The sequence below is a fragment of the Stigmatopora argus genome, chromosome 3 (assembly GCF_051989625.1).
Source record: "Stigmatopora argus isolate UIUO_Sarg chromosome 3, RoL_Sarg_1.0, whole genome shotgun sequence".
NCBI lineage: Eukaryota > Metazoa > Chordata > Actinopteri > Syngnathiformes > Syngnathidae > Stigmatopora > Stigmatopora argus.
The window spans coordinates 19,913,793-19,939,085 of record NC_135389.1 but is presented as its reverse complement, the minus strand read 5'-3'; the positions used below and the strand labels follow the sequence as shown (position 1 = coordinate 19,939,085).

The window sequence follows — 25,293 nt, the reverse complement described above, 5'->3', positions numbered from 1 at the left end:
AACCAGGACGTGGGCCGACCTCTACTGTTAGTGTGCGTGTGTGCGTCTCCCCTCAACAGACACAGGCTCGCAACGTGATGAGACGTGATAGTTAACGGGTCTTTTGTATCAAAACTTAATTTTGACCCGTTTTGTATTTTTTCCATGCCCTATTCCGTCTCATTCCTCCACCTTGGACGCGCAGTTAACTGGCCGTGGAAAGACGACTTGCTTTCTGCCGAAGAGTGTCCGCTTCCCCTCCCCTCGATGAAGCGCTGCGATGCCCTCTGATTTTGTCTCCCTCCTTAGCTCGGACTTCGACCTCAATTCCCCCAAATCTTTATACTCAAAAGGTGAGTCTCGATAGAATAAACGGGACGCGGAATAGATTTAACCCTGGTTTTAATCACATGGAATGCACCCCTTGCCGTTAGCTGCCCCGTTAAGCTGCTAGCTAGCAACGGGTTAGCTTTTCTCGCGTTAGCTAGTTAGCCAAGGAGCTGATTTGGTTAGCCGCCGATTGATATGCTCCTTGGTGGCTACTTTCGTGCTTAACATTCGCCTGGTCACGTCTACGGAGGAGAAATGTGTGCTCTGTGTTTATTGTCTCATTGAAACGCCTTGCATTTCCATTAACGACGCCCCAAATCGGCGTTATTAAGAATCCCACTAGAGTTCTAGACAAGACCCGCCCCGCTGCAATATGATTGGCTGATTCACCCAGGTAAAACACGCCCTGCTGTTTCCAGGCGGGAAAATAAATGACAAATTTACGTGTGACGGTCTTTATTACGAATCCTGCTAACATAAGTATAATCAAGTCGTTGTTGTTTTTTAACAAATCAGTTACAGTGACATTTTTTAAAGTCTAGATTTGTATAAAATCATGTTGGACTGGGCGTGACCTACCGAGAATGTTGATACAAATTGTGATACGTAAATGTGTCATATAAAGCCTATTAGTCTTAATCCAGGGGATTCACCTATCCATGGATTATTAAAAGAAATGAAAAACATCCTTGTTTGCATTAAAATATTTTTCTTTTGAGGTTAACTTTAGAAAATACTTGCTAGCATTTTATCCTCCCTTGATATAGTGTGCGGTCGATTGGTCGCGGTCTTTTGGTCGCCCGGACCGCGACAACGGGCGACCAAAAGACCGGCGACAAAACAAGGTAAAACAACACTGTCTACGCATCAATAAAAGCCAACAATGGCCATGAGCAGGTTCACTGAGCCGACGTGAGTGTAAAAGAGTTTGTATGTCCATGCGTTGTCTCTTTAAGAAGCTACAGTCAGTCAGTCAGGGTCTTAACAAGTTCTCCAACAAAAAACAATAAAAGTCCGGGAAATTTGGAGCTTTTCTTTAGCCTAATAATTACTAGGGCATTAAGTATGACTAAATAGTAATTCTCAGTTTGTATTTAGGGAATTTGAGCAACAATTTAAATGGTAATTATCACTTACCTTCCGGGCGACCAAAAGACCGTGTACCCTTGAGATTTGATGATATACATCATTTATTCAAGAATTGTTTTGATTTTAATAATTCACAGATTTCCACTGTTGACATTTGGACCCGATAACAACAAAGTTGGAGTGGGCTGAGAACTACATTGTTTTAGTCTCTCACCGTGCACATAAACATAGCTATTGGCATTTCTAATAATTACTAGCGAGGGAAATCTTCTGCTGAAAACAAAGCGCGGAAACATTATTCCCAAAATGCACCATCAAAGTCAGTGAGAATTGCAAACAGCCTCTGACATATCTACACTCTTTGCTTTATTTTGTGCTTCTTTCCTCTTTTATATAGGTACAAATAGCTAAAGCAGCTAGTGTATTATGCTTCCTCTTTAAATGTCATGTGACGTTTCATTGAGAGAAAAATAGTTGCAGTGCTAAGTTAATTGTTGGAGAACTTTTGCGGTATTTGGCTGCACCTCATCACAAATGGGTTAAAAAAGAACAATAAAGGCAGTAGCAGTGTTGTTGTCTGTCAACACGAATATCCACAAGTGCATTTTCTTAGTACTAAATGGTCAGTTAGGTTCCACTGTGTGTTGGAGATTTGGCAAGGGTTGTTTGGATCTGAGATAGCAGTTCTAGGTTGGTGGCTTGACCAGCTTGTGTGTGTTTTTTTTGTGGTTTTTGTGAAGCCTTTCCACTCACATTTGAAGCGTTCACGTCACATGCTCTGATTTCACAAAAGCGCTGCCCAGTATCTCCTTGACACCCAAAGAGACTGTTGCCAAGGACACCTGGCCTCCCCAAATGCCACCAATAATTCCAGCCGAAGCTCCTTAAATGCTGTGGACAAGAGTCCTGACAGCTGTGGTGTTTAATTTCCGAGAGGGTTCTTTATCACCTTTTGAAGAAGCTAAGCACAATTCACTCCACCAAGCTATTGTGGTCAGCTCGGGCGCTTTGTGCGAGATTTCAGGGTGCTCTTTTTCACTGTACCCTGGAACGTTAGTCGTTGGGGTGTTTGTGGTCTGGTAGTGTTTAAAATTGCTGAAATGTCAGACAATTTTTGGGGAATAATTAATTGTAGGGTGATTGAAAATGGACAGGAACGTTAGCTGAACCTACGGTAGTAGTGCTGCTTTCATCCATTTCACCATTTTGAACTGGCATACAAGATAAAAGTTGAACTCTGTGCAATTGCCCATTGGTTTTTACGCCTGTCCGGGTGACTTGTGATGTCCAGCAACATTTTATCTGGTAAGATTCCATTCTTTGTTGCTTAAGTTATTCCCGAATTACCGAGCCAGGCATGCACCATCCAATGGTAATTATATTATAGCTTGTTTTTTTTGTGTGTGAAGGACATATTGCCCATGTTAGCAAAATATTTTTTCAATTATATTGTGCAGCTACATTTGAAAACAACCATTTTGTTTTCCTTTTCTCTTTGTTAGTGTGTGATTTGAAATGGCCATTTTAATTAAATTTAGCCCATCCCGTCTCAAAGGTTCTCCCGCTATAACCGTCACCAAAACTGCCGTAACTTCTCAGTTGCTACCTATTTGTTAGAATCAACCATGTGGCATTTCAAATTCAAAACATTTGGTATTGGGACAAACCCTCATTATGTTCTACTCCTACTGCCTATGCACATTTTGATTGCATATCAAGAAATGAAACTAATCCTAACCTTTGCTTTTTTACTGTCTGACCCGTTGTCTTTCCAGTTTCATTGCAATTGCTATTTTCCTTTTTTTAATATCAGAATTGCATGGACATGGGGGTCAAACTGATGTTTTAAAAGCTCTTCATCAGTTCCCAACTTAATGTGAAAATTTCACGACCATTTTTAATGGGTTTTACCTTCTACCACCCATGTTATTTTTTGTAATTTCTTTCTGTTTCGACTTTTAAAAACACACCTACGAACGTCAGAATGCTGTCGGATGGACAAAAAGACTTTTTAAAATGTGTATTTCCTAATTTCCCGGAATAGTACCTACCAAACCCCCCCTATCTTATTTACACAGAGCTCGTAAAAGTAGAACAGAGTGCCGCTTGGCTCACCGTGCGAATTTTATATAGGCGTCCAGCATTCTTTAACGAGAGGTATGTCAACACGAACTACCATTCTTATTTACACAGTAATAGATATGGCAGCGGTCATACCACAGTTGCCGCCTGTTTATGTCTTGCGCCGTTAACACGGCACAACATTGATTTCGCCTGACTGGTGTGAAATAACAAAAACAGGCTAAAGTCAACTTAACTGCCACAACCAGGTCATTGACCAAAAAGCTACCACAAATTATTTCGCCAAGCGAGTAATTACCGAGTATTTTTAAAATGATTTGAGTAAGCAGGTTGTGTTTAATCAGCATTTTAACAGGAAGGCACTCTACTTTTGTCAATCGTACTGTCGTTTATTGTATTTTCTCGCATAATAGCCGCCTTCGCGTATAAGCCTCACCCTTAAAATTGCCTTAAAATTGTTGGAATTTATAATTTCTCTCGTACGAGATGCCCCCTGATTCACAATTTTCCCTTCCATATTCATGGTTTTAATAGGGAGTACAAATGTGTTACTTTGAAGGGAAAATCCTAAGAAAAATCATCGCACGTGGTATTTCTCAGATACTGCATAAATCGATTGCTGGATTGCACATTCCAAAATGGTGTTGCCTGCACGTAGACAAATTCAAAAAGGAAGTCACGTGAGCAGTACAACCAGGAAGTGTGAATGTAGCGATCTAGTTTGTCATCCCTAGGTAAGATGACGGCGCCCTGAGCAAGCAATGACAGGCACAAGTAAGTGAGTTTTTTCACGTTTTATGCAAGACACGGTTTATTTTTTTTCTTGAATTTCATTCATAGAGGTCAAAATAAATTTAGTTTAGCGTTTTATCTGTTTATCTTTTCTCTATTTTGAAATAAATGACCGTATTGGCCGCATTGTCTTGCGTAATGGCGTTTCGTCTTTGTCACCTTGCAGTTTCGTGCATGCCAAGTCTAAAATGTGCGGATATAAGCCTTACCCTTAATTAAGTCATTTTTTAGCAACAAATATGCGAGAAAATACGGTATTTGTGAAGCAATTTTTGTCAGTCGAGCTTAAGTAGCAACTCTTGTGAAATCTAGGCCTAAATAAGTGCTTTGGAAGCTCCCCGTCCTTATCAAATGATAACATTTCTTACACATTCTTGCCTTTGAGGAAAAACAGGAGACCAGGGGACTTCCTATCTCTCCATTAGACTAAAAGTTTTTACTTTGAATCAATTGAAATGCAACCATCCCTTGATATCAGTATTAAAATGATATCCCCAAAACTTGCTTATATACTGTTGACTTCATAGCTCGGCAAGGTGAGCATTGCAATCACAGTTTACCGCTCACAGCAAGCCCGTGATCAAAAAAGCCTACTGCTTGTGCTCATTTCAGTGAAAAACAAAGCTCTGGTAATGGTTTCTCCGGGGCATTGAAAACCACTCTGTGAGCGCTCTATCGAGGTAGCTCAGCCAAATGGAGCCAATGATTAAAGGGACCTTTGATTGGGTTCAACATTGCCACTTCATAGGTCTGTATGTTAAAAAAAATGTCAGTAAAACAATGGGGGGAAAAAATTGCTAGTCTTCCAAGGATTTCTGGAACCGATTTAGGGACCTGTTTACTTGTTTGGCAGTGTCCAGAACTCTAAATTTTTTGTAACTGACTGTCACCCAAATTCTTCTGCCAAACCCTCCCAGTGAAAACTACGCTTTTCAGGGTGAGGTCTTTCTTTACAGATGGTACCAAATTGCATTGATTATATTAGAAATTATTATTACTATTTAAAGAAGGATAGTTTCTTACTAAACTGACATGCTTCCGAACAAAGTACGTTGGAAGCCAATTACCTGCAGGTCACCCCGTCATCCATTTGACTTTAAATTTGCACGTGCACTCTATTTTTAGCTGCAAATGTGTGCGAAACAGTCATGCAGGAGAGTGCGGTTTAATGAGCGGAAAGACCATGGGGGCTTAAACACAACACAAATAAAACCGCTCTTGGGGTCCAGACTCATTTTGGACTGGCTGTCCATCAACATGCCCGTGTTCATCGACCAGTAGTACTTTGACTTGATTTAGACATGTACTTGTAATATATTGTAAATAATATGTCATGGTTTAAATTAGGGTTGTGCCCAATCAGAAAGAAATCAGCTTGGAATTTATCGGAAATCGATTTTAGAGGATTGGAATCGGGGGAAAAAAATCATGTTTTGCTATGGCAGTTAATGAGTCAAGGTAATAAAATGATCCATAAGTATAATGCAAGAATTTATAGATATACAGACTATTTTGATACTATTGAAACAAACCTTGAAGTAAAAAAAAATGTCCAACATCACAACTAAAATAGCTCACTTTATCACAGTTCATTCCTGTATAAGTTTATTTATGTAAAAATACATTATTTAAACTATTGGTTAGAAATATAAACTTCAGCAAAACTATTTCTTGGCTGATGCAATTGAGTATTCTTAAGTAAACAAAATAAGCCTATAAACCTGTCACTATGCGCTCGTAAAAATAGCTTTAGTCAAGACTTTGTCTTAAATGTTTTGTGTCCTGTGCAGTTTGAAGTAAGAATATAAATCGCATAAAAACTAATGATGATAATAATATTTGGCAAATTAGCCATAACATGCATTTATCTTACAAAAAACAATGAGTTGCTTGGATTTAGAATGTGACTATTACTCCAACAATAGGGACCCAAAGAGAGGTTCATTGCAGAGATGTATTTTTCTATGTACACCCAAAACATTGTCTTCCCGAATAGCCTAATTCTTCTGCCCTCTCCGTATTAACCACAAAGCCAGCTGCAAAGAATAAAAATGGACCAGTGACCTTGTCGCTTGACAAAAGCTTTTAGTTAGGCATGCGCAATATCAGCTGCGCATGCCTCTGATATGAGGTAATATAATTTATCCAATGTTACTTCGTCTACCTTGCGTTTGCTACTATAAACGTCCCTTCACTTAAATTGGTATAAATGGATGAAGGACAGGAAAAAAACAATATCAGCAAGTTCTAATAGCAAATGTAAAAGTCAAATAATCCCCAAAAAGTCCAATGTGTATCGTTACCGATTTGTTTAATGATTAAAATATGGCCGAGTTGTTAGCATTTTTATTGACGGGACTTTTTTTTTTAAACAGTATTGTTGATATGTTCTGAATTTGAAGTGATTTCACGATTGATAAGTTGAGTGACACCACTCTGTCTTATTGGCAAGCTGAACGTTTTTATATTTCTTGGCTGATGCAATTGAGTATTCTGAAGTACTTTGTGCTCCAATGGAACCACAGCAATGACATGGCTTAATCCAGTGTTGACACATCATATCACATGTCGTTCATACTGGTTTCTTCACCGGATTCATAATATAGGTCAGAGGCAACAGGCCAAATTTGGCAAACGGGGATTTCCATTGTCCTAATTGCATCATGCACGGCAAATATTGCATTAATGTATCTGGATTGTTTCTGATAAAATGTGCTCTAAACGCAAGACCACAAATTCACAACCATGGCGCTGTAACGAAAGGGCCAGTTTAGCTTGACTACACTTTGGTACTGCGACAAAACTAACGTATTTTCACACACAAAAAAAGTCTCAAATTTACTCTAAAATGGACGGGGCGCCCAATCAGTCGGTGCGCCTTGTGTATAGGCTAAATTCAGAGAAGATCAGAACTTTGACAGATTTGCAGATGTTTGAACACTTTGACTTGTATTTTCGCGAATACACGTCAATAAAAAAATAATCTAACTCAGTTTTGCTCTTGTTGCCTTTTTTAAAACATAGACTAGCATGTATGCTAACGTGTGTATCATGCTAGCAAAACCATTGCAGCACGTCCTTTGAAACGAAGCGCCCTTTGTATTGACAAAACAGAAAATACACCCGCAACTGAGACGGCGCCCTTTCAGGCGGTGCGTTCTATCGATGTGAAAATACAGTACTTATTTTTAATTTTATTTTTTAACCCCAGTGAACTTAGGCTTTGCGGTTAGCACTTCAAGGACACTCTGAAAATCACTTTACGCTGAAACCTTGGTTGCTTTTTTTGCCCTATCTAGCTTCAACAGCACCGTTTTTGTTGTGTTGTTAAAATTTGGCACCTGAAACTTCATAAGTCTGATGCCATTTCGTCAAGAAACTGCAATATCCTGCCGGTAATAACTTCAAATCCCTCAGGACACGAGCTTGCAGCTCTCAGGCCTCTTTCATCTTAATCGGTATTATCTTGAAATCAACTTTATGCATGAGACAGAAGGTTCCCTTTTGTTTGCTCTACGGTCTTTTGTTCGAGCCAAGGTAAACGTTACCGGGTCCGTCAATCGACGGGACTGCTGATGTCACGGAAGATCATGTATCTGGTCACTTTCAACATTCTACCGGTGGCGCTCAGTCATTGGCGAGTGTCGGGTGACGACGATAAATGCCTGGCGCAGCTGATGCACAGCTGAAACAGCCATGCCAGGGTTTTAATACACCTCTTTCTCCTAGCAACCAGAATAGCTAATCACCTATGTAGGCCATGGAGCGGGGATTATTCCAGGGGGCGCTGCACTGCTTGGTAATAGGTTTCTAGGAATTACATTGAGATCAAGTATCCAGGAATGTCTCTCTGGGTTTCACCTCGCTAAACCACTATACTAATGGATAATTGCTCTAAATGTCATTTGGTTTTTCCACTTTCACCAGGAGAATTTGTGTGCTGGTTTTGTTTGAACGGGTTTCTGGAAGGAACTTGTAGAATCCCAGTTTTGTTGGAATTGTTAATGCTATGAGGGATGAATTTGCTAGAGAATCAAACCAAATCTGAACTCAAGCCCATCAGACACCTTGAAGTAGAACAGAGATTCAGGTTATGTCAACCAATGTTAGTGCGTACCTCTACTTACGAAATTGATTGGTTCTACAACTTTTTTCGTAACTTTGTGTACTTTTGTACAATTTTTTTGTAAGTAAAGCAGTACTTTATTTGTAAATTCCGTCATTCGTTCCACGGTCCTCCAAAAAATGACCAACTCAACCCTTTAAAAATGATTAATGTCCCATAATTTTGTATGAAAGACGCGAGAAACAGACAAAAATTAAAGTAAATTATTTATTGGATTGGATAACTTTATTCATCCCATATTCGGGAAATTTCGTTGTCACAGTAGCAAGAGGGTGAGGATGCAGAAATAGGAAAGGCATTTTAGACATAAATAGATAGGTAATAAGTAAGTTAATAAATAAATACATGAATAAATATATAAATAAGCGTGTTGCTGAAATACATATATATACACATGTACATATATATATATATAATGTAAATTAATGTAATTAAATGATAACAAGCATGCAAAAACTTGTTCTATTCATGCAGTAGTACAGTACAGTAAGGAAGAAGCTAACGTTAGCACACATACATAAACACACGTCTAAACAACTCCAAATGATGAATTCAAATAAACTCAGACTTTTGAGTAAAAGTCTCCTCATCTTGCCATTTAGTACAGAAAAGCTATGTCAAGGAGTCGTCGCTTTTAATCCTTCCTTCTGCTCCAATAGCGTAGCGATGCACGCAAGTGGGTTGCAGCCAGTCGTATTGCCTTGCAATATCCACCAACCGCACGCCACTTTCTTCTCTTGTGTTTTTAGATGAATCACAGGGCCCACTTATTCATTTCATTCACTCCAATAATTTTAAATAAAGATCACCTTGACAACAAACACGGTCGAAACAGTTATGTCCAATCAGAAGTAAACCTGGCCCCAACCAATAATTTTACCTGGACAAATTCCAAATAAAATAACGGATACAGAAAATGCGTTTACATTCAGAGGGATTTCATAACCTGAAAATTTCGTACCTAGAGGCATTTGTAAGTAGAGGTACGACGATATCAAGCAAAAATGTTGGTTTCACATGTCTGTGCCATGAAGACATCTATTACTAATTCATAAAAATCCCTGAACCCTTCATGAAAAATTAAGTGCGTTCAAGTCTTGAAGCCTATGATCTTCCCTGCTATTGACAAATCATTTAAACTGAGAGAACAAGCTTCAAATGTTGATTTTGTTATTATTTTTTATTAATTTATTTATTTTTCTCAATGCCACTGACGATACTATCCGGCCAATCCATTTTTCCTGGGAAGCTGCCAACCCTCCGAGCCAAAATGGATTGGAAACGTAGCACCGTCGATGGCAGCCAATGAGTTAAATGAGTGCCCTATAAAGGATTAGTGATTTCAGCTTGCAATCCTTAAGCGCTCCATTACAGCCAGCGAGTCACTGTGGCATATTTGTTTCCTTTTTCAAACATGCCGTATCCTCCTGCTCTTTGATTTCAGAATCCGTATATGACCTCCTCCCCAAAGAACTCCAGCTCCAGCAGTCGTCCACCCAGACCGAGCCAACCGCCATGAGTCAGAAGAGCGGGGGAGAGGCGGGGCCTCCTCCGTCTGCAGCCTTGGCTTCAGGTGAGCCACTCAATCTGCTGGCCCAGAAAGCCACGATCTGGGATCAGGTTCGGCTCGCCCCATTGTTCTCCAATTATGCTGGGAGAATACGGAAAAGTGGGCATTTGAAAGGTGACTGAGGGCAACTTCACCCTTTCACCGGATTCTCAGACAAACTAATCTGTGAGCGTAAGATGCATTTAAAGCTCCCCAACGTAGCTGGTAAACTGATTAGCGCTCTGGGTTTACGCCTCCTGTGTGGCACAATTTGCAAACATAGCAGTGGCATGGCTCACTTTGTGTCTGGGGTCTCATTTTGATCAACATCGCTATAGGATGTGTGTGTGCATGCCGCTTTAACGAATGGAGATGATTGGAAAATTGTCATTTTTAACATTGGTAGTCTTGTCCTAAACTAATTGACTTGATATCGTTCCAGCCAACTCGTTACGAACCGCCGCTTGGTCATATTTTCTCGGGAGTGGGACCCAAGATATATGGGCGAGTGCCAGCCTATGAATACAGCACCCCTTAATTCACATGTGTCAAAGTGGCGGCCCGGGGGCCAAATCTGGCCCGCCGCATCATTTTGTTTGGCCCGGGAAAGTAAATCATGAGTGCCTACTTTCTGTTTTAGGATCAAATTAAAATGAAGAGTATAGATTTATATTAAATTTTCTGATTTTTTTTTTTTCCCCCTTTTGAATCAATAATTGTAATTTTTCAATCCATTATTTTCTGTGTTTTTAGTTCAAAAATCATTTGGTAAAATCTGAAAATATATTTTTAAAAAAAGCTAAAATAAACATTGTTTTAGATTTATAAAAAACTGAATATTCAGGGATTTTTAATCCAGTTCTTTTAATCAATTTATTTTTAAAAAATCTAAATATTCTATCTAAAATGGTCCGGCCCGCGTGAAATCAAGTTGATGTTAAAGCGGCCCGCGGACCAACCTGAGTCTGACACCCCTGCCTTAATTGAATTGGGAGAGGATTGAAAAAAAAAGAGTTATTCCTCGATACTACCAGACAAGAGTTATCTGTTAATGCCAATTTTCATTCCCATCCAAGGACTTTTAGTCTCTTAAAACATCAGTCTTTTTTTGTCAGGGCCAAAAAAGCACACAATACACCTCAAAATTATTAAGCATAATGCAGTCTGAAAATGTTCCTATTACGTAATTCCCACATGAAACAAAGCGCCGATTGCCACGTTCCAAACGAGGTCGTTACATTGTACCTCCTGCTTTTATGTTGTTGCGTCATATCTTTTTTTTAATTATATTTTTTTAAGACATTGCTCATTAAAAAGTGTTTTGCAGCACATCGCCCTCATCTAATTGCTAAAACTGTTTAAATGGGAGACAAATGTGAGCTTCACCCAACAGTTATCTGATTGAACTTGCTCACAAAGCATTAATATTTACTATTTTTTAAAGTATTTTTAAAGGCATTACATATTTTACTCCTTCCAGCATTAGTGGCAATTAGCAGCAGCCAGATTTTGTTGGAGTTTATCGACCACACATGTATTTAGCAAAATGCTAACGGGCTAATGTGGCTCACTGGTTTTGGATGCTATCGGCAAAAAAAATCAGTTATATTTTTAGTGATTGATCAATCATAATTTCCCCAGAAATTAGTAACTTTAAATTCTGGGGCTGCTAAATCATACGTTTTAATCAACTTTATTTTTTTTTTGATACAATTCTAATTTACAACACATTGATTTAGAAGAGTAGGGGTTTAATTTGTTTCAATATTAAGTTCTTTTTTGTTGTTGAATGAATTAGGTTAGAAACTTTATTGTATTTTTGGTTTGAATAAATTAGGTTAGAAACTTAATCGTATTTTTTGGTTGAATAAATTAGGTTAGAAACTTAATCGTATTTTTTGGTTGAATAAATTAGGTTAGAAACTTGATCGTGGAATTAATTCCTGAGAACTCTGATGTCAAGATATTAGGAAAAGTTAGTAGAATTTAGTTCTCTGGTAGTGCTCATAGGCCGTTATGTGCCATTCTCCTCCCGGTCTTTCAAAGAAATGACATTTTTTTTTGTCACATACGAATCTGTCTTGATTTTCGGTGAAGCCATTTTTCAGTCAACCCTGAGCTGGGATTCAGAGAATGGCTGCGTGTTAAAAGACCGACGACATCCTGCACATCATTTCAGCTCTTTTAGACTCAAGCGAAAACGATGCCTGTCATTTCGGCCGTTTTTTCACTGACAGGATCTTAACACACTTTGTATGTCATTTCACTCACTTTTTTGCTGCACGCCCTCTCCAAATAATGCTTGCGCTTGATGTTTTTTCTCACTTGGCTTTCTTGGGCATTTGAAAATAAACATTTGGGTCATCGGGTTTTACACGGCAATTGCCTCAAATACTCGTTCTTTTAGGCTGTAATGTGAACGAAATGTAGTTTGTGCCAATGTGCTATTCTTTTAGTTACCACCACACATTTCCTCATGTTTATGAATGGGTTTTTTTCTAGTGAGTGGTAGTCTTATATATATTTTTTTAGGAAACGGTCAAACAACTCCTTAAACAAAAATCAAGGCTGCGTGGGTTTTGATTCTGCAGTTTCTAAAATTCTGATATTAAGTCAGTAAAATCGAAATATTGTGCTCGTGACAAGTGAACATTTCCCACATGGAACCAAAACAGTAAAGTTGCCTAATCAATTGGACTGGACAAATTTAAAGTGGTCTGATCTTGGATGGTGGTTCACCACATGTGAGCCACCATCTACCACAAATGGGAATCATTTGAGTCTGGAATTGCACCTTCAACGCAAATTGCTCTACAGCGGTTTTTAAATTTTTTAAATATTTTTTTTTTATTGAGACAGCTGCACTGTTAATGAATCTTTTTTTCTATCCTGACCCGAAACAGTGCTGATCGGAAGCATGAGATGCTGTAGAGTCCCACTGAGGACCAGGAACCTAATGACTGCTTGAAAAGATCCCAAAGCAGTGCTTCCTTCACAATTTGAAGTTATCCAATTTACTGATTGACAGAGTCTTGAATGATCAGCTCTCTTGTTGCTCATTGGCTGTCTCATTTTTATTGCAGGAAGTTCCCTCTGAGGCAGGGAGTGTCTGCATATAAAATGGTCTGCAGTTCACTGCTCCATAGGTCAGAGGCTTGTTTATTCTGTCTCTTACGGCTACGCTCAGTCCCAACAAAATCTTCCAATTGGCATGCGCAAAATACTTTTGACTACTGAATGCACATTGCACAAAGTGTAAGATAACCCCTGGCAACCCTGGCAAATTTAATTTGACTCCACACATTAGCAGCTTGCAAATTGGGCTCTAGATGAAAGTTTGGACCAGACTTTCTTAAGTTTCTTTCTGGCAATGTGTATGTACGAATTTTGTATAGCTTGCTTTTGTTTTTTGTAAACGAAGCATGTCAGTTTTGTCACCTTAATTTCTGGGCGAAAGGGTTTTTGTAGGAATCAAAACATAGTGGGGAACCCGTAGTGAATGAACCCTTCTCAACTTTAACTTCAGAATTTGTGATCAATGCTTGACGGCTCTCGCATGCACAGTGAGGGCATAGGACCCATAACATTCTAGAAATTACAGTTGGGAAGAGGGGAAAAAAAAAAAAAATCAATCAATTCAAAGCCTGCACAAATTCAGCTGCTTGAGTGGGACTGCTAGCCTGCTCCGTCCCGAACGTCCTGGCTGACTTTCTTGTCTTATGCTGCCGCAGATGCCACGTCTTCCACTTCCAGCCCCTCCACGTCCTCCTCCTTGGTCATGGGAGCCCCGAGCTCCGCTTCTTCCGCCGGCCCGGCCTCCGACCATCTCAAGGCCCCCCAGCACCACCATCTGGCCGGAGGAGACGGAGCCGCGGCGCCGGAAGTGCAAGTCATGGAGCCCGGAGCGGCGTCGGCTTCCAACAGGGGCAACGCTGCGCCGGTTGTCGGGGCGGCGGACCCCGGGCTGGGAGTTCAGCAGCCTCAGAACACGCCATCCAAGCGGAGGCCCGTATTGAGCATATCCCCGCCGCCCGAGGACCTGTTCGATGACAGTCAGATGTCCTGCCTGGAGGAGCCCCCCGCAGCCAGCGCCCCGGGTCCGGACTCCGAGCACAGCAGTAGCATGTGGGCCGACGACTCGGTCTCCAACTTCAGCCTGGTCAGTTCCTTCTCCTACAACGACAACACGGAGGTGCCCCGCAAGTCCAGGAAACGAACCCCCCGCCAACGACCGGGGCCCAAACCGGCTCCCCCGGAGGACAGCATGGACGTGTTTGATGCCGACAGTGCCAAAGCGCCTCACTTTGTTCTGTCTCAGCTGGGCCCAGACAAAACTAGCCCCATGACCAGGTAGGTGTCCCAATCTTAAAATACCGTATTTTCTCGGGTACACTGTCGATTGTTTGCCGGTCTTTTGGTCGCCCGGAAGGTTATTGATAATTACCATTTAAATCGTTGCTCAAATTCCCTAAATACAAACTGTGAATGACTATTTAGTCATACTTAAGGCCCTAGTAATTATTAGGCTAAAGAAAAGCTCAAAATTTCCCGGACTTTTATTGTTTTTTTTGGAGAACTTGTTAAGACCCTGACTGACGTACCTTCTTAAAGGGACAACGTATGTACATACAAACTCTTATACACTCACACTCACACGTCGGCTCAGTGAAACTGCTCATGGCCATTGTTGACTTTTATTGATGCATAGACCGTGTTGTTTTACCTTGTTTTGGCGCCGGTCTTTTGGTCGCCCGTTGTCGCGGTCCGGGCGACCAAAAGACCGGCGACCAATCGACCGCACACGTTTTCTCGCATATTAGCCGTCTCCGAGTATCAGGCGCACCCTTTAAATTACCTTAAAATTGTTGAATTTTACAATTACCCTCGTATAAGAAGCCCCCCGATTACATTATTTTCACCCTCAGATTCATGGTTTTAATAGGGAGTACAAATGTCTTACTTTGAAGGGAAAATCTTAAGAAAAATTTAATTTGTGTGCATATAAGCCGTGCCCTTGATTCAGTCATTTATTTGAGCGACAAATACGCCATATATGCGAGAAAATACGGTACACAAAGGCCAATTCACATTTCAGTGGGACATTCATTTTGAGATGAATTGAGTTAGAATGACATTTAATTGGTTCAATTACCCTCCAAAAAATAGATATTTTTAAGTCCAAGTAATTCCACCTTCCATGCATGAAGATCAAGGGTTCGCCCAATTTTTTGTTTTGTTTATTTTCCCATTGCAGCTCTCTTGAGTCGGGTACAGCAGCAACGGCGGGGTCGCTATCTGCTCAGTTCCCTCAAAGAAGTAATGGGAAGGAGTTAAAGATGTTGGTGCAGCCCGAGACCCAGCACAGAGCCCGATATCTGACCGAAGGTAGCCGGGGTTCCGTCAAAGACCGCACTCAGCAGGGATTCCCGACCATCAAGGTTTGGACAAATAGCTAGTCGGTTAAACTAGCTGCTCATTGGCATCAGAATGTTACACACTTAATTCACACAACACCGACATCCATGTTCCTCGGTTAAGTTTGTGCTGACTCCGCCCTAATTTTGAAATGAGGTCATTTGTTCCCCTACGCTATTAAATCCCGGAAGGCAAGTAAATTGGCATAACATGCAGTTCTGACCTATAGCCTGCCAAAAGGCCTTCAGATTAACCCGCTTCTCTAGTTATGTAAGAAAAGGACTGTTTTTTCAAGTGACTACGTTTTAGTCTTTCGCATCTAAATCAAGAATTCACAGGGAAAAAGCGAGTGCTTTTGGAGCCCTCCTGGTTGTCTAAATTAAAAAATAACAAAAAACTGGCTCATATAAATCTGTGTAACCACATGCCGAGTGTATTATTAATCTATGTCGGGTGGGGAACCTATGGCCCAGGAGCCATATGTGGCTCTTTTGATAGGTGCACATATCTTATGCATGCATACTCCCATTGATTATCATTAATTAGCAATATCGCGACAATGTTGTCAAAAGATCTTAGTTTTTACTTTAAAAGTGGTGACATTACTACAAAAAACACACATTTTAGTGTATTTTTTACTTCTACATTTTGAGTATGGCTATCAAAGAATGACATTTAAAAATATGAATTGTTTATTGCTCTCTCCGTCAAAAAGGTTCCCGACCCCTGAGCTATGCGAACTGTTTTCTATTTTTTTTTTTTTTTTTTTTTTTTTACTGTATCCTTTGCTTTTTTCCCCCTAGCTTGAGGGTGTCAGCGAGCCAGTTGTGCTGCAGGTTTTTGTAGCCAATGACACGGGCAGAGTGAAGCCTCACGGTTTCTACCAGGCATGTAGAGTCACTGGTCGCAACACCACCGCGTGTACAGAAGTGGACATTGAGGGTACAACTGTTATCGAAATCCCCCTGGAGCCCAGCAATGACATGACATTCGCGTAAGACTGCATTTATTTTTGATCGGACGGCAATGGTGTTCATAAAATAAATTCCGCCGTGTCATTTGTACAGGGTGGACTGTGTAGGAATTTTGAAGCTTCGCAACGCCGACGTGGAGGCACGGATTGGTGTGGCAGGATCCAAAAAGAAAAGCACCCGGGCTCGCCTGGCCTTTCGGGTCAACGTCCCCCAGACGGATGGATCCCACCTCACCCTCCAAGTCCTGTCATCCCTCATTCTCTGCAGTGAGTATTCAGTTTGCGCTCGAATCGTGTTAAACTTGGATGGTTGGTCTGTTCCCTAAAGGCACGTGTCAAAGTGGTGGCCCGGGGGCCAAATATGACCCACCACATCATTTTGTGTGGCCCGGGAAAGTAAATCATGAGTGCCGACTTTCTGTTTTAGGATCAAATTAAAATGAAGAGTATAGATGTATATTCCATTTCCTGATTTTTTTCCCCCTTTTAAGTCAATCATTGTCATTTTTTAATCCATTTTTTCTGTGTTTTTAGTTCAAAAATCGTTTTGTAAAATCTAAAAATATATTTAAAAAGCTAAAATAAACATTGTTTTAGATCATTAAAAAACTGAATTTTTAGGGCTTTTAATACAGTTCTTGTAATCCATTTATAAAAACAAATCTAAATATTATATCTAAAATGGTCCGGCCCACGTGAAATCAAGTTGACGTTAAAGCGGCCCGCAAACTAACCCGAGTCTGACACCCTTGCCTAAAGGTGATAGGTACCGTTTTATTTCGCGTTCCCTCTGGTAAATGCATACACAGAAGGAATTCATCTTTTTCTTCTGCTTACCAGCCCAGCCCGCTGGAGTACCAGAGATCCTGAAGAAGTCTCTCCATTGCTGCTCAGTAAAAGGGGGAGAGGAAGTTTTTATTATCGGAAAGAACTTCCTCAAAGGAACCAAAGTTGTTTTTCAAGAGAATATCGCAGGTGCGTATTGTCGTCGCAAGTCCGATTTTTAAGATGTGTGTGAACTTCTGACTAATGGAGTAAAATAATTATTTTCATGTTTTATAGATGATAATTCCTGGCAAGCTGAGGCTACCATTGACATGGATCTTTTTCATCAGGTACCTACGAATAAATTGTTTGCAGCTCGGATCTCATACATTGACTTGAAATACAATTATGGTTAATATTTCTATCTCTATTTTCGGCAGAACCATTTGATCGTAACAGTTCCTCCGTTCCACAACCAATCAATCACCTCCCCAGTTTCCGTGGGAATTTTTGTCATGACCAATGCTGGCAAATCGCACGAAGCCCAACCTTTCACCTATACTCCTGACACAGGTAATTAGAACCCAGGCAATTGCTTTGAGGATTTAAAAAGATTTGACAACCACTGATATTATTCAAAAAGACACAAAGTTTCCATAGAGTCGTGTCTTTGACGCATTATTGTCATTTAGGTCTTGTTTGGATCTAGATAATTTTTATTATTTTCATTGCCATAGGCTTCATATCCGAATCTCTTTTTCCAGTATCTTAAAGCTATATTTCTCCCGCTCACTCATCTTCAGCAGATACAACAGATGTTCAAAAAGTAAAAACTGAGGAACCTTCCTTCAAGACATGTTTATTTGACAGTCAGATCCAATCTGTGTCTTCTGACCAAACTGACTACTCTGGTCAGCCCATCAAAAGGCAAGAAGACACACCAATGGAAGTGTCAAGCAATCCACAGTCCACAAACGTGTTCAAGGTGAGATTCGATCTATGGTTGGAGCTGGAAGACACAAAATCAAATTTCCTTCCTGATACACATTTTTCCATTCCATAGCAATCCCCCAGCCCGATCGTGTCGGTGCAGCAGACGCTGGAGTTGAGCTCCGCCCCTCATTCAAGTGGGGAGTCCTTTCAAAGCTCGATGCCCCTCCAACCCGAGGACGTGGAGCTCCCCCAGGCACCTCCCGTTTTTCCGACCCTAGAGTCTCTCAACTCAATCCAAAAGCAAGACATTGCGCCAACGGCGTCCTTCCCAATGTCGGGAGATCCGACAATCCCCCCCGTGACACCAGAGGTCCCCCAGCAGTTCCTCAGAGACCCTCAGGAAAATCTGGCCAGCGACAATAGCGCGGTTGTGGTTGTAGCCATGCCCCAAATTGCGGCAAGTTCTCAGCCCCAAGCGCAGCAGTCCCAGGTTCCCTTGTTTGCCCAGGAAGGAGTCGCCCATTTGGAAATAACGGTAAGGGACCTCCAGGCCGGTGTTAACAACGCGTTGCAACAGGTCATCGAGGCCGCCGTGGCCCAGCAGCAGCAGCAACTGAACACCGTGCTCTACAGCCAAGCTTCCTCCGCAGACTCCCTCCAACAGCATGTCCAGGAGAACATGAACAGCCTTAGATTGGGAGGCGCGGACAATTCGCTGTTACCACAGCAACAACTGCAAATCCAGCAACAGCAGCAACAGCAGCAGATGCAACAGTTTCAACAGCAGCAGCAACAAATGCAACAACAGCAAATCCTGGGTAACCTTCAACAGCAGCAGCAACAACATCTTCAGCAACAGCAGTTGCAGATGCAACAACAACTTATATTACAGCCTCAAGACCAACAGCAAGTACAGCAGCAACAACTTTTGGAAAACATTCAACAACAGCAGTTGCAACAGAATCAACAAGTCCTCAACAACATCCAGCTTCAGGATCAACAACAAAATCAAATGCTGAGCAATTTACAACAGCATCAGCTTCAACAGCAACAAAACCAAGCGCTAAGCAGCCTTCAACAACAACAGTTGCAGGAACAGCAAGTCTTGGAGAACCTGCAGCAGCAACTTCAGGCCGAGCTGCTTCAGCCTCAAATCCATTCCAACTCCCAAGTGCAGCAGCCGGTCTCCCTCCTTCAGGAACCCGGCGAGATTCTCACCATCCAGACCAGCTTCCCGACGCAGCCCCCTTCCCACACGTCACCCCCGCAGCAGCTCTTCCAGTCCCCCAGAGCCATCGCGGAGACCCAGGGTTCCCAACAGCAGGTTCAAGCCGCCCTTCTCCAGAATACGCTGACGGCCCTGACCGGCGGCGGCCTCAACGCGGAGCAGCAGTCCGGCGGCTCCACCCTGTACCTCTCGCCCAACCCTCAGTCCCAACAGCAGCCGCAGCTGGCGTTCATCTCCACCATGGAGACGTCCAGCAGCCAGACCCAGGACGTGGCCATGTTCCACAACCAGCCTCAAAGCCAGCTTTCACAAATCCAGCAGCAGGGCACCCCCATGGAGCAACAGCAATCCCCGCAGCAAAATCAACAACAGTCGCCGCAACTCTCCATGAGCCAACAGAACTCCTTGTTCCAAAGCTTAAACACCCATTCGCAAGCTAACCCAGGCTCCCAGAATGCGCTCTCCCAGCCACAGCAGACCGGTTTACTCCTTTGCGCCGCCGATCTAAATCCCCAGACCATGCTTTTCGGCACCCAAACCCAAGGCGCGGCCCCGTTAGGTGGCATCGGCGTGGGACTCTCCCAACCCGAGGCGACCGAGCCCATGTCCTTCCAGGATCAGAGTTCCTTGGGTAGCAGCTCCACGTCGGCTCAAAACCAACCCCAAGGCATTTTCCAGGAACAGCAGCCCATGCAAGTGGGCACGAGTTCTTCAAGCGTCCAAAACAGTCAACCCGTGGAGTTGTTCCTGCCCCCGGCTTCCCTATCCAGCCTCCAAAGTACTCTGGGTTCACCGGAACTAAACAACCAGGCCGGAGCCCCCGGCACAACCATCTTTGTGGTCCAAGGGTCTGTGGGTGGAGTAGACAGCCCCGGCCAGCAACCCCCAGAGCAGCTTTTCCAGACAAATGTGAATGAAAACGTGGCCCAACGAGGACCGGCCAACCTGTTCATGTTTGGCATCCAGAATGGTGAGTTGCGTTCAAGTTTTCTACTTTCTGCACCTTTCATTGAATTCAGGGTCATAGCGAAGGGGGATGGTGTCTTAAAGGTTGGGGATTTTGGAACTCTATCTTTTTTTTATGGAAGTCCGTACCAAACCCACTCACTCGACTTTATAAAAAAGAAAACTGGAGGTTTGTTTTCACTGATAAGAGCGAAATAGAAGTATTGTGACACATATTTTTTGGCCCCGTAATATCAATTAAACAGCTGCAATTTGTATTTTAGTGCGGACTGTAATGGAACAAATCCATTTTTTGGGTGTATAGATTTGGTGGGTGTGGCTTTTAGCCCAAAAGTTAGGCTGTTTTTGTCAAAAACATCCGACTATCTGGTTTTGAGGATGTACCATGGCGCATCCACACGTGCTTCTTTAGTTCCTCTATCTGGGCTTCCATTACGTGCCAATGAATCACATTTGAAGATCACACTACAGTGCCATTGGCAGTCATAGAGGTTCGATTCATTTTGACTGGGAAATGTGTTCAATTGCTGCCAACGTTGCCAGAAACACTTGATTGAACATGTTTTCGTTAAGGGTTCCAGACTCGGGTTGGTTCGCGGGCCGCGTTGGTTCGGGTTGGTTCGCGGGCCGCGTTAACGTCAACTCGATTTCATGTGGGCCGGACCATTTTAGAAATATTATTTAGATTTTTTAAAATAAATTGATTAAAAGAATTGGATTAAAAGCCCTGAATATTCAGTTTTTTATAGATCTAAAACAATGTTTATTTTAGCTTTTTAAAATCTATTTTTAGATTTTACAAAATGATTTTTGAACTAAAATCACAGAAAAAAAAATACAATAATTGATTTATAAGGGGTAAATCAGGAAATTTTATATACATCTATACTCTTCATTTTAATTTGATCCTAAAACAGAAAGTCAGCACTCATGATTTACTTTCCCGGGCCACACAAAATGATGCGGTGGGCCAGATTTGGCCCCCGGGCCGCCACTTTGACACATGTGGTTTTGTAATTTCTCTTGGGTTGTGGCTCAGCAAAGTCCAATTTATCAAATTCCGCAAAGTAACCCCCGAGGAGATAAAGCGACTTTTTACAAGTAGCATTCTATTTGACATTTTGTATTTTTGCTCCTCCTCCAGACACTCCTCAGCTGCTCAACTCCTCCGGCTCCAGCCTCCCAGTTCCCAACCAGTCCCCAAACCCGGGTCACATGCAGCCCCTCATGGAGCCGTCCATGAGCCAGGTGTCGTCCTCCATCCACGGCGGCCTCCAGGGAAGCCTGCAGGCGCAGATGCAGTCCACTTTGGAGAGCGCCATGCAGAACGCCATGCAGGCCAACAGTCAGGTGACCCTGCAACCCGCTTTACAGGCCGGCGGCGTGGACGGGGGCCTGCCAACCCCCATGCACACCAATCTCCAGATTCAGAGCAGCTTACAGAACACAATCCAGGGCTCCATATCAGCGGCGTCTGACATGGGCAAAATCGAGGACCTACTGGAAAGCCTGCAGAAGCAGTGACGCACGCATGTACGTCCGTACGGAGGTAGCCATGTACTCCCAAAGTCCACCCGACTTTCCAGCACATGGTGTTTTGTGCCAATGCCGCAAAACTTTAAAAACAAAAATAAGTATATTTAAGAATTAAATGCCCCTCCTTTTACCTTCGAACCAGCTCCCCCCGCCCCCCCTGAAATGATATAACTCACTTTTATTAACTATTTATCATAAATTATAGCCTTTGTATATCCATTGTCCTTGAATTGATGGTCTGCCTTTTGTTATTACCCCTCTTGCAGGATCAGAGAGGCCTGTAATAACCGCTTTAGCCGTTAAAATGCAGTGTTTTGTCGTCGAGAGTGTTTTAAAATTGTGGGCCTACGAGAGGGGGCGCGTAACCACACCTGGTTTTCCAACGGTGAAACTGGAAGGAAGAATGTCACAAGTGGGGTACTTCACGTGCAGCGAACGGGTAAGAGTCTGAGGCGGAAAAATGTTGGGGTGAATCTCATTCTTTTGGAGGGAGGTCGCTCAACGTCGCTCACTTTTTAATCATTCACATTTGCTCTAATATGAGAATGTGGCATTTGGGAATTGAATATCCACAAACCGTTACAGTGAACCCCCGTTTGTTGTGGGCAGTCGTTGCACTTTTTTTCCCCAAGCTAAAACTGATCAGAAGATCCTTTTTCAATGTAAAAAAAATATTGAAACCTGGCACACAGACCCAGAAAGCAACATTTTGGCAGATAATTTGGTAGTTATGAGCTGGAAGTACAGTGAGTACAAGTTATGAGGAAAATGGAATGGAACCTTGCCGAGAGCGTAGACACGCTCACCAACGTCTTCAAAATGGGAGACAAATGGAGACTTGGCAAAGGGTTCACTGTAATAGTTTTAAGTGTTCTTAAGCACATTTTGCTCTTCATTGTCTAAACGTAATCACTCCAGAATGAGATTGAGCCCGGTTGCATACTGTGACCGATTTATCGGAATGTTTCCATGCGTGAAGGCCTCCAAACAACCATGAAGTTTGTCGTATCCGCTTTTAAAATTTTTTGGGGGGGGTTTCAATTCAATGTGGGTAGAAACTTTACACATGTGAGTGTTGTGTGGTTTTATAGACATTTTATCTCAAGCACTTTATAACCTCTTCTGTGTAACCAGCTAATCCTTGCGTCCACCCATACACAAAATTCATCAAGGCGTGTAAAAATATAAGTCATCATTTTAGAGTTAAAACAAAGCAGGGCATCTTCTCAATTATTCTGAACTTCAGGCCAACTTAGTATTACATGATTTGAAAGTAAAACTCAATTTTTACTGTGAAAAAAGCGTATTAGGGACACGCTGTAAGGAAAAAAAGTTTTGAATTAAGTTGCCACATTATATGAAAATAATGCAATAACGTTTGGAAAAAATGAAGTATTTTTTTTCTCCCAAATTGCCAAAAAAAAAAATATTTTATTCTTAAAATTACAAACAAGCAACATAATTTTTTTTATAGTTACTGCTCATGATAACTATGTATTTTTATCATAACATGTATTTATTTTTCATTATTGTATTTTTAAAGACTGTTTCAATTAATAAAATTTAAAAAAAAAATGCAAAATTATTTTTTAAAATAACATAATTTTTGCAGTAAATTGACTTTTTTTCTTGGATTAAACATTTTCCTTGCGTGGCCCTAATACTGCTAAAGCTCCGAGTCCATCGTGTACATATTTATCGGCCATTCCCGTGCAGTTTTTGTCATTTTAATCCATTTTTTTCCCAGTTTTTTTACACACAGATGTAACACTTTATTAAAATGAAGTTTCGTCACGTCGCGTTCTCTGTTTGTACTGTTGACTTTGTGTTAGTCGACATTTTTAAAAGTAAGCGGGCACACTTTTTCCGACTTTGTCAAGGGTAACTACGATGAGCGAGGCGTCCATTTTCTTTCTCTAATGTAACATTTGTCCGTTCATCTGGTTATTGCTTTTTAGGCAGCGGTCAAACCAAAGCTCCTATTTGTCTTTTTTTTTTTTTTTTAAATGTATTTATTTTTTAGCCACCCCTTCCCCCATCATTTGTCGTCATGTTTACTCATTTCTACTTGCAGCTCTTACGCGTACAGTCAAGTAAAAATATATATGGTACTTTTAATAACATTCAAAAACATCATTGTAACGACATCCTGCTGTCCGTACTTAAGCATATCTCCAAAAACAACAAAAAAAAGCAGTGTCTCGCTCATTTGTTTACATTTTTCATCTAGTCCCGTCAGTGTGTGATCCATTTTCAAGTAAATTATCTTTTTTAGACTTTTGTATCCATGTATCAAAATGTAGAGTATTTTTGTAATGTAAAAAAAATGAAAACAAAAGGTGTTTGCGTAGCATCAGGGCTGGCAGTGAGCGAGTTTCACTGCCATCGACGGCGAAAGATGTCCAATCTATTTCAAAACGGGAGGTCGGCGAGTGATCTATCATCGTCGATGGCAGCGAATGGGTGAATCTGGAAACGTTTGTTGGCGTTATTTTGATTTTGTTGTTGTTGTTTTTTTTACTCCAGTCAGTGACAGTAGGCCAGGTTAGCTAGCGCACACTCGTTTCCAAGCATTCCATTCCTCCAGACTCTAGGGGGAGCTAAAGAGCACATTTAAGAAGAGAGCGCTGGGGCTTCAGTTTCATGAATGTAATTGTTTTACCTCATGCTGTGTGCACATCAGACCAATTTGCAGTGAAGGTTTTTGTGGCAAAACGTGAACATTTGTCCATTTTCGTTGTTTTTGGGGGGGGGGTCGTCGTATTTTTGTGGGCGTCACTGTCGGTCCTGAAGAAGAAACCGCTCGACTGAAAAGAAAAGAAAAAGAAAGCACACAAAAACTTTGACACACACTTTTTTGTCCTGTAGATTTAAATGTGAAATTTACTGCAGGGGTTTGTTGAATTTCAATGACGGCGCTTTTAACAAAACTTTGTGTGCCTTCAATTCAAAAGAAAAAAAATGGTTTCTGCTGTTTACTTTCCTGTGTTTATCGATCCCTTTTTTTTTGGAAACTACAGCCCACACTGGTTATGTGCTAATTCTGTTTTTTTTAACAACCATTGCATGATATCATTGTTTTTTCTGGATGCCTCATGAGATTGAAGTGAGGATTTTTTTTTTTTAAAGGGACGGAATAATGGCAATTGTTTCCTTACAAGAGTGTTTTTTGTGTTGCCGTGCTACTTCGCATTTACTCCGTTGTTGCTGTGAAATGCTAAAAAAAAGTTACTGTTCATTGCCAATTGCTTCGTCATGTACTCAAAAGGAGTTTGCTCTCATTTGCTTTTCCTCCCGCAGTCGCGTGTGCGTGTAGTAAATATTTAGCCTTACAACCCTGCGTTTAGGGATATTGGTCAACCCCCCTCCTCAATGTGTTGTCAGTCATTTGAATTATTAAAATGTACTTTGCCTTGGTCTGGACATTTGTATACTCTCTTCAGTTTGTATCTGTAATCCTGCTGCTACATTAAATTAATTAATAAAAAGGAATAAATAACAAAGGTGGGTTTCTTTATTTTTTAACACAG

General features: G+C 41.5%; 1 protein-coding gene across 4 annotated transcripts; it reads left to right on the top strand.

Moving 5' to 3' along the window:
- nfat5a (nuclear factor of activated T cells 5a) lies at window positions 1-25,266 on the top strand. Of its 4 annotated transcripts, XM_077597407.1 has the most exons (13): window positions 1-332; window positions 9,843-9,971; window positions 13,679-14,297; window positions 15,202-15,385; window positions 16,166-16,356; window positions 16,430-16,602; window positions 17,176-17,310; window positions 17,398-17,450; window positions 17,541-17,673; window positions 17,904-18,085; window positions 18,164-20,231; window positions 21,372-21,760; window positions 22,030-25,266. In XM_077597407.1, the coding sequence occupies exons 1-12, from the start codon at window positions 260-262 to the stop codon at window positions 21,749-21,751; spliced, it is 4,320 nt and encodes a 1,439-aa protein (XP_077453533.1). In that variant the 5' UTR covers window positions 1-259; the 3' UTR covers window positions 21,752-21,760; window positions 22,030-25,266. The 4 variants fall into 4 exon arrangements, with proteins under 4 accessions (XP_077453533.1, XP_077453534.1, XP_077453532.1 ...); XM_077597408.1 differs by having other exon boundaries at window positions 17,907-18,085; window positions 21,372-25,266; XM_077597406.1 differs by having other exon boundaries at window positions 21,372-25,266.
- The last annotated feature ends 27 nt before the right edge of the window (window positions 25,267-25,293 follow it).

Coding starts and splice junctions, on each gene's coding strand:
- nfat5a (XM_077597407.1), top strand. CDS start 260: ATGCCCTCTGATTTTGTCTCCCTCCTTAGCTCGGACTTCGACCTCAAT. Junction 14,298..15,201: donor AAAACTAGCCCCATGACCAG/GTAGGTGTCCCA, acceptor TTCCCATTGCAG/CTCTCTTGAGTCGGGTACAG. Junction 15,386..16,165: donor AGGGATTCCCGACCATCAAG/GTTTGGACAAAT, acceptor TTTTCCCCCTAG/CTTGAGGGTGTCAGCGAGCC.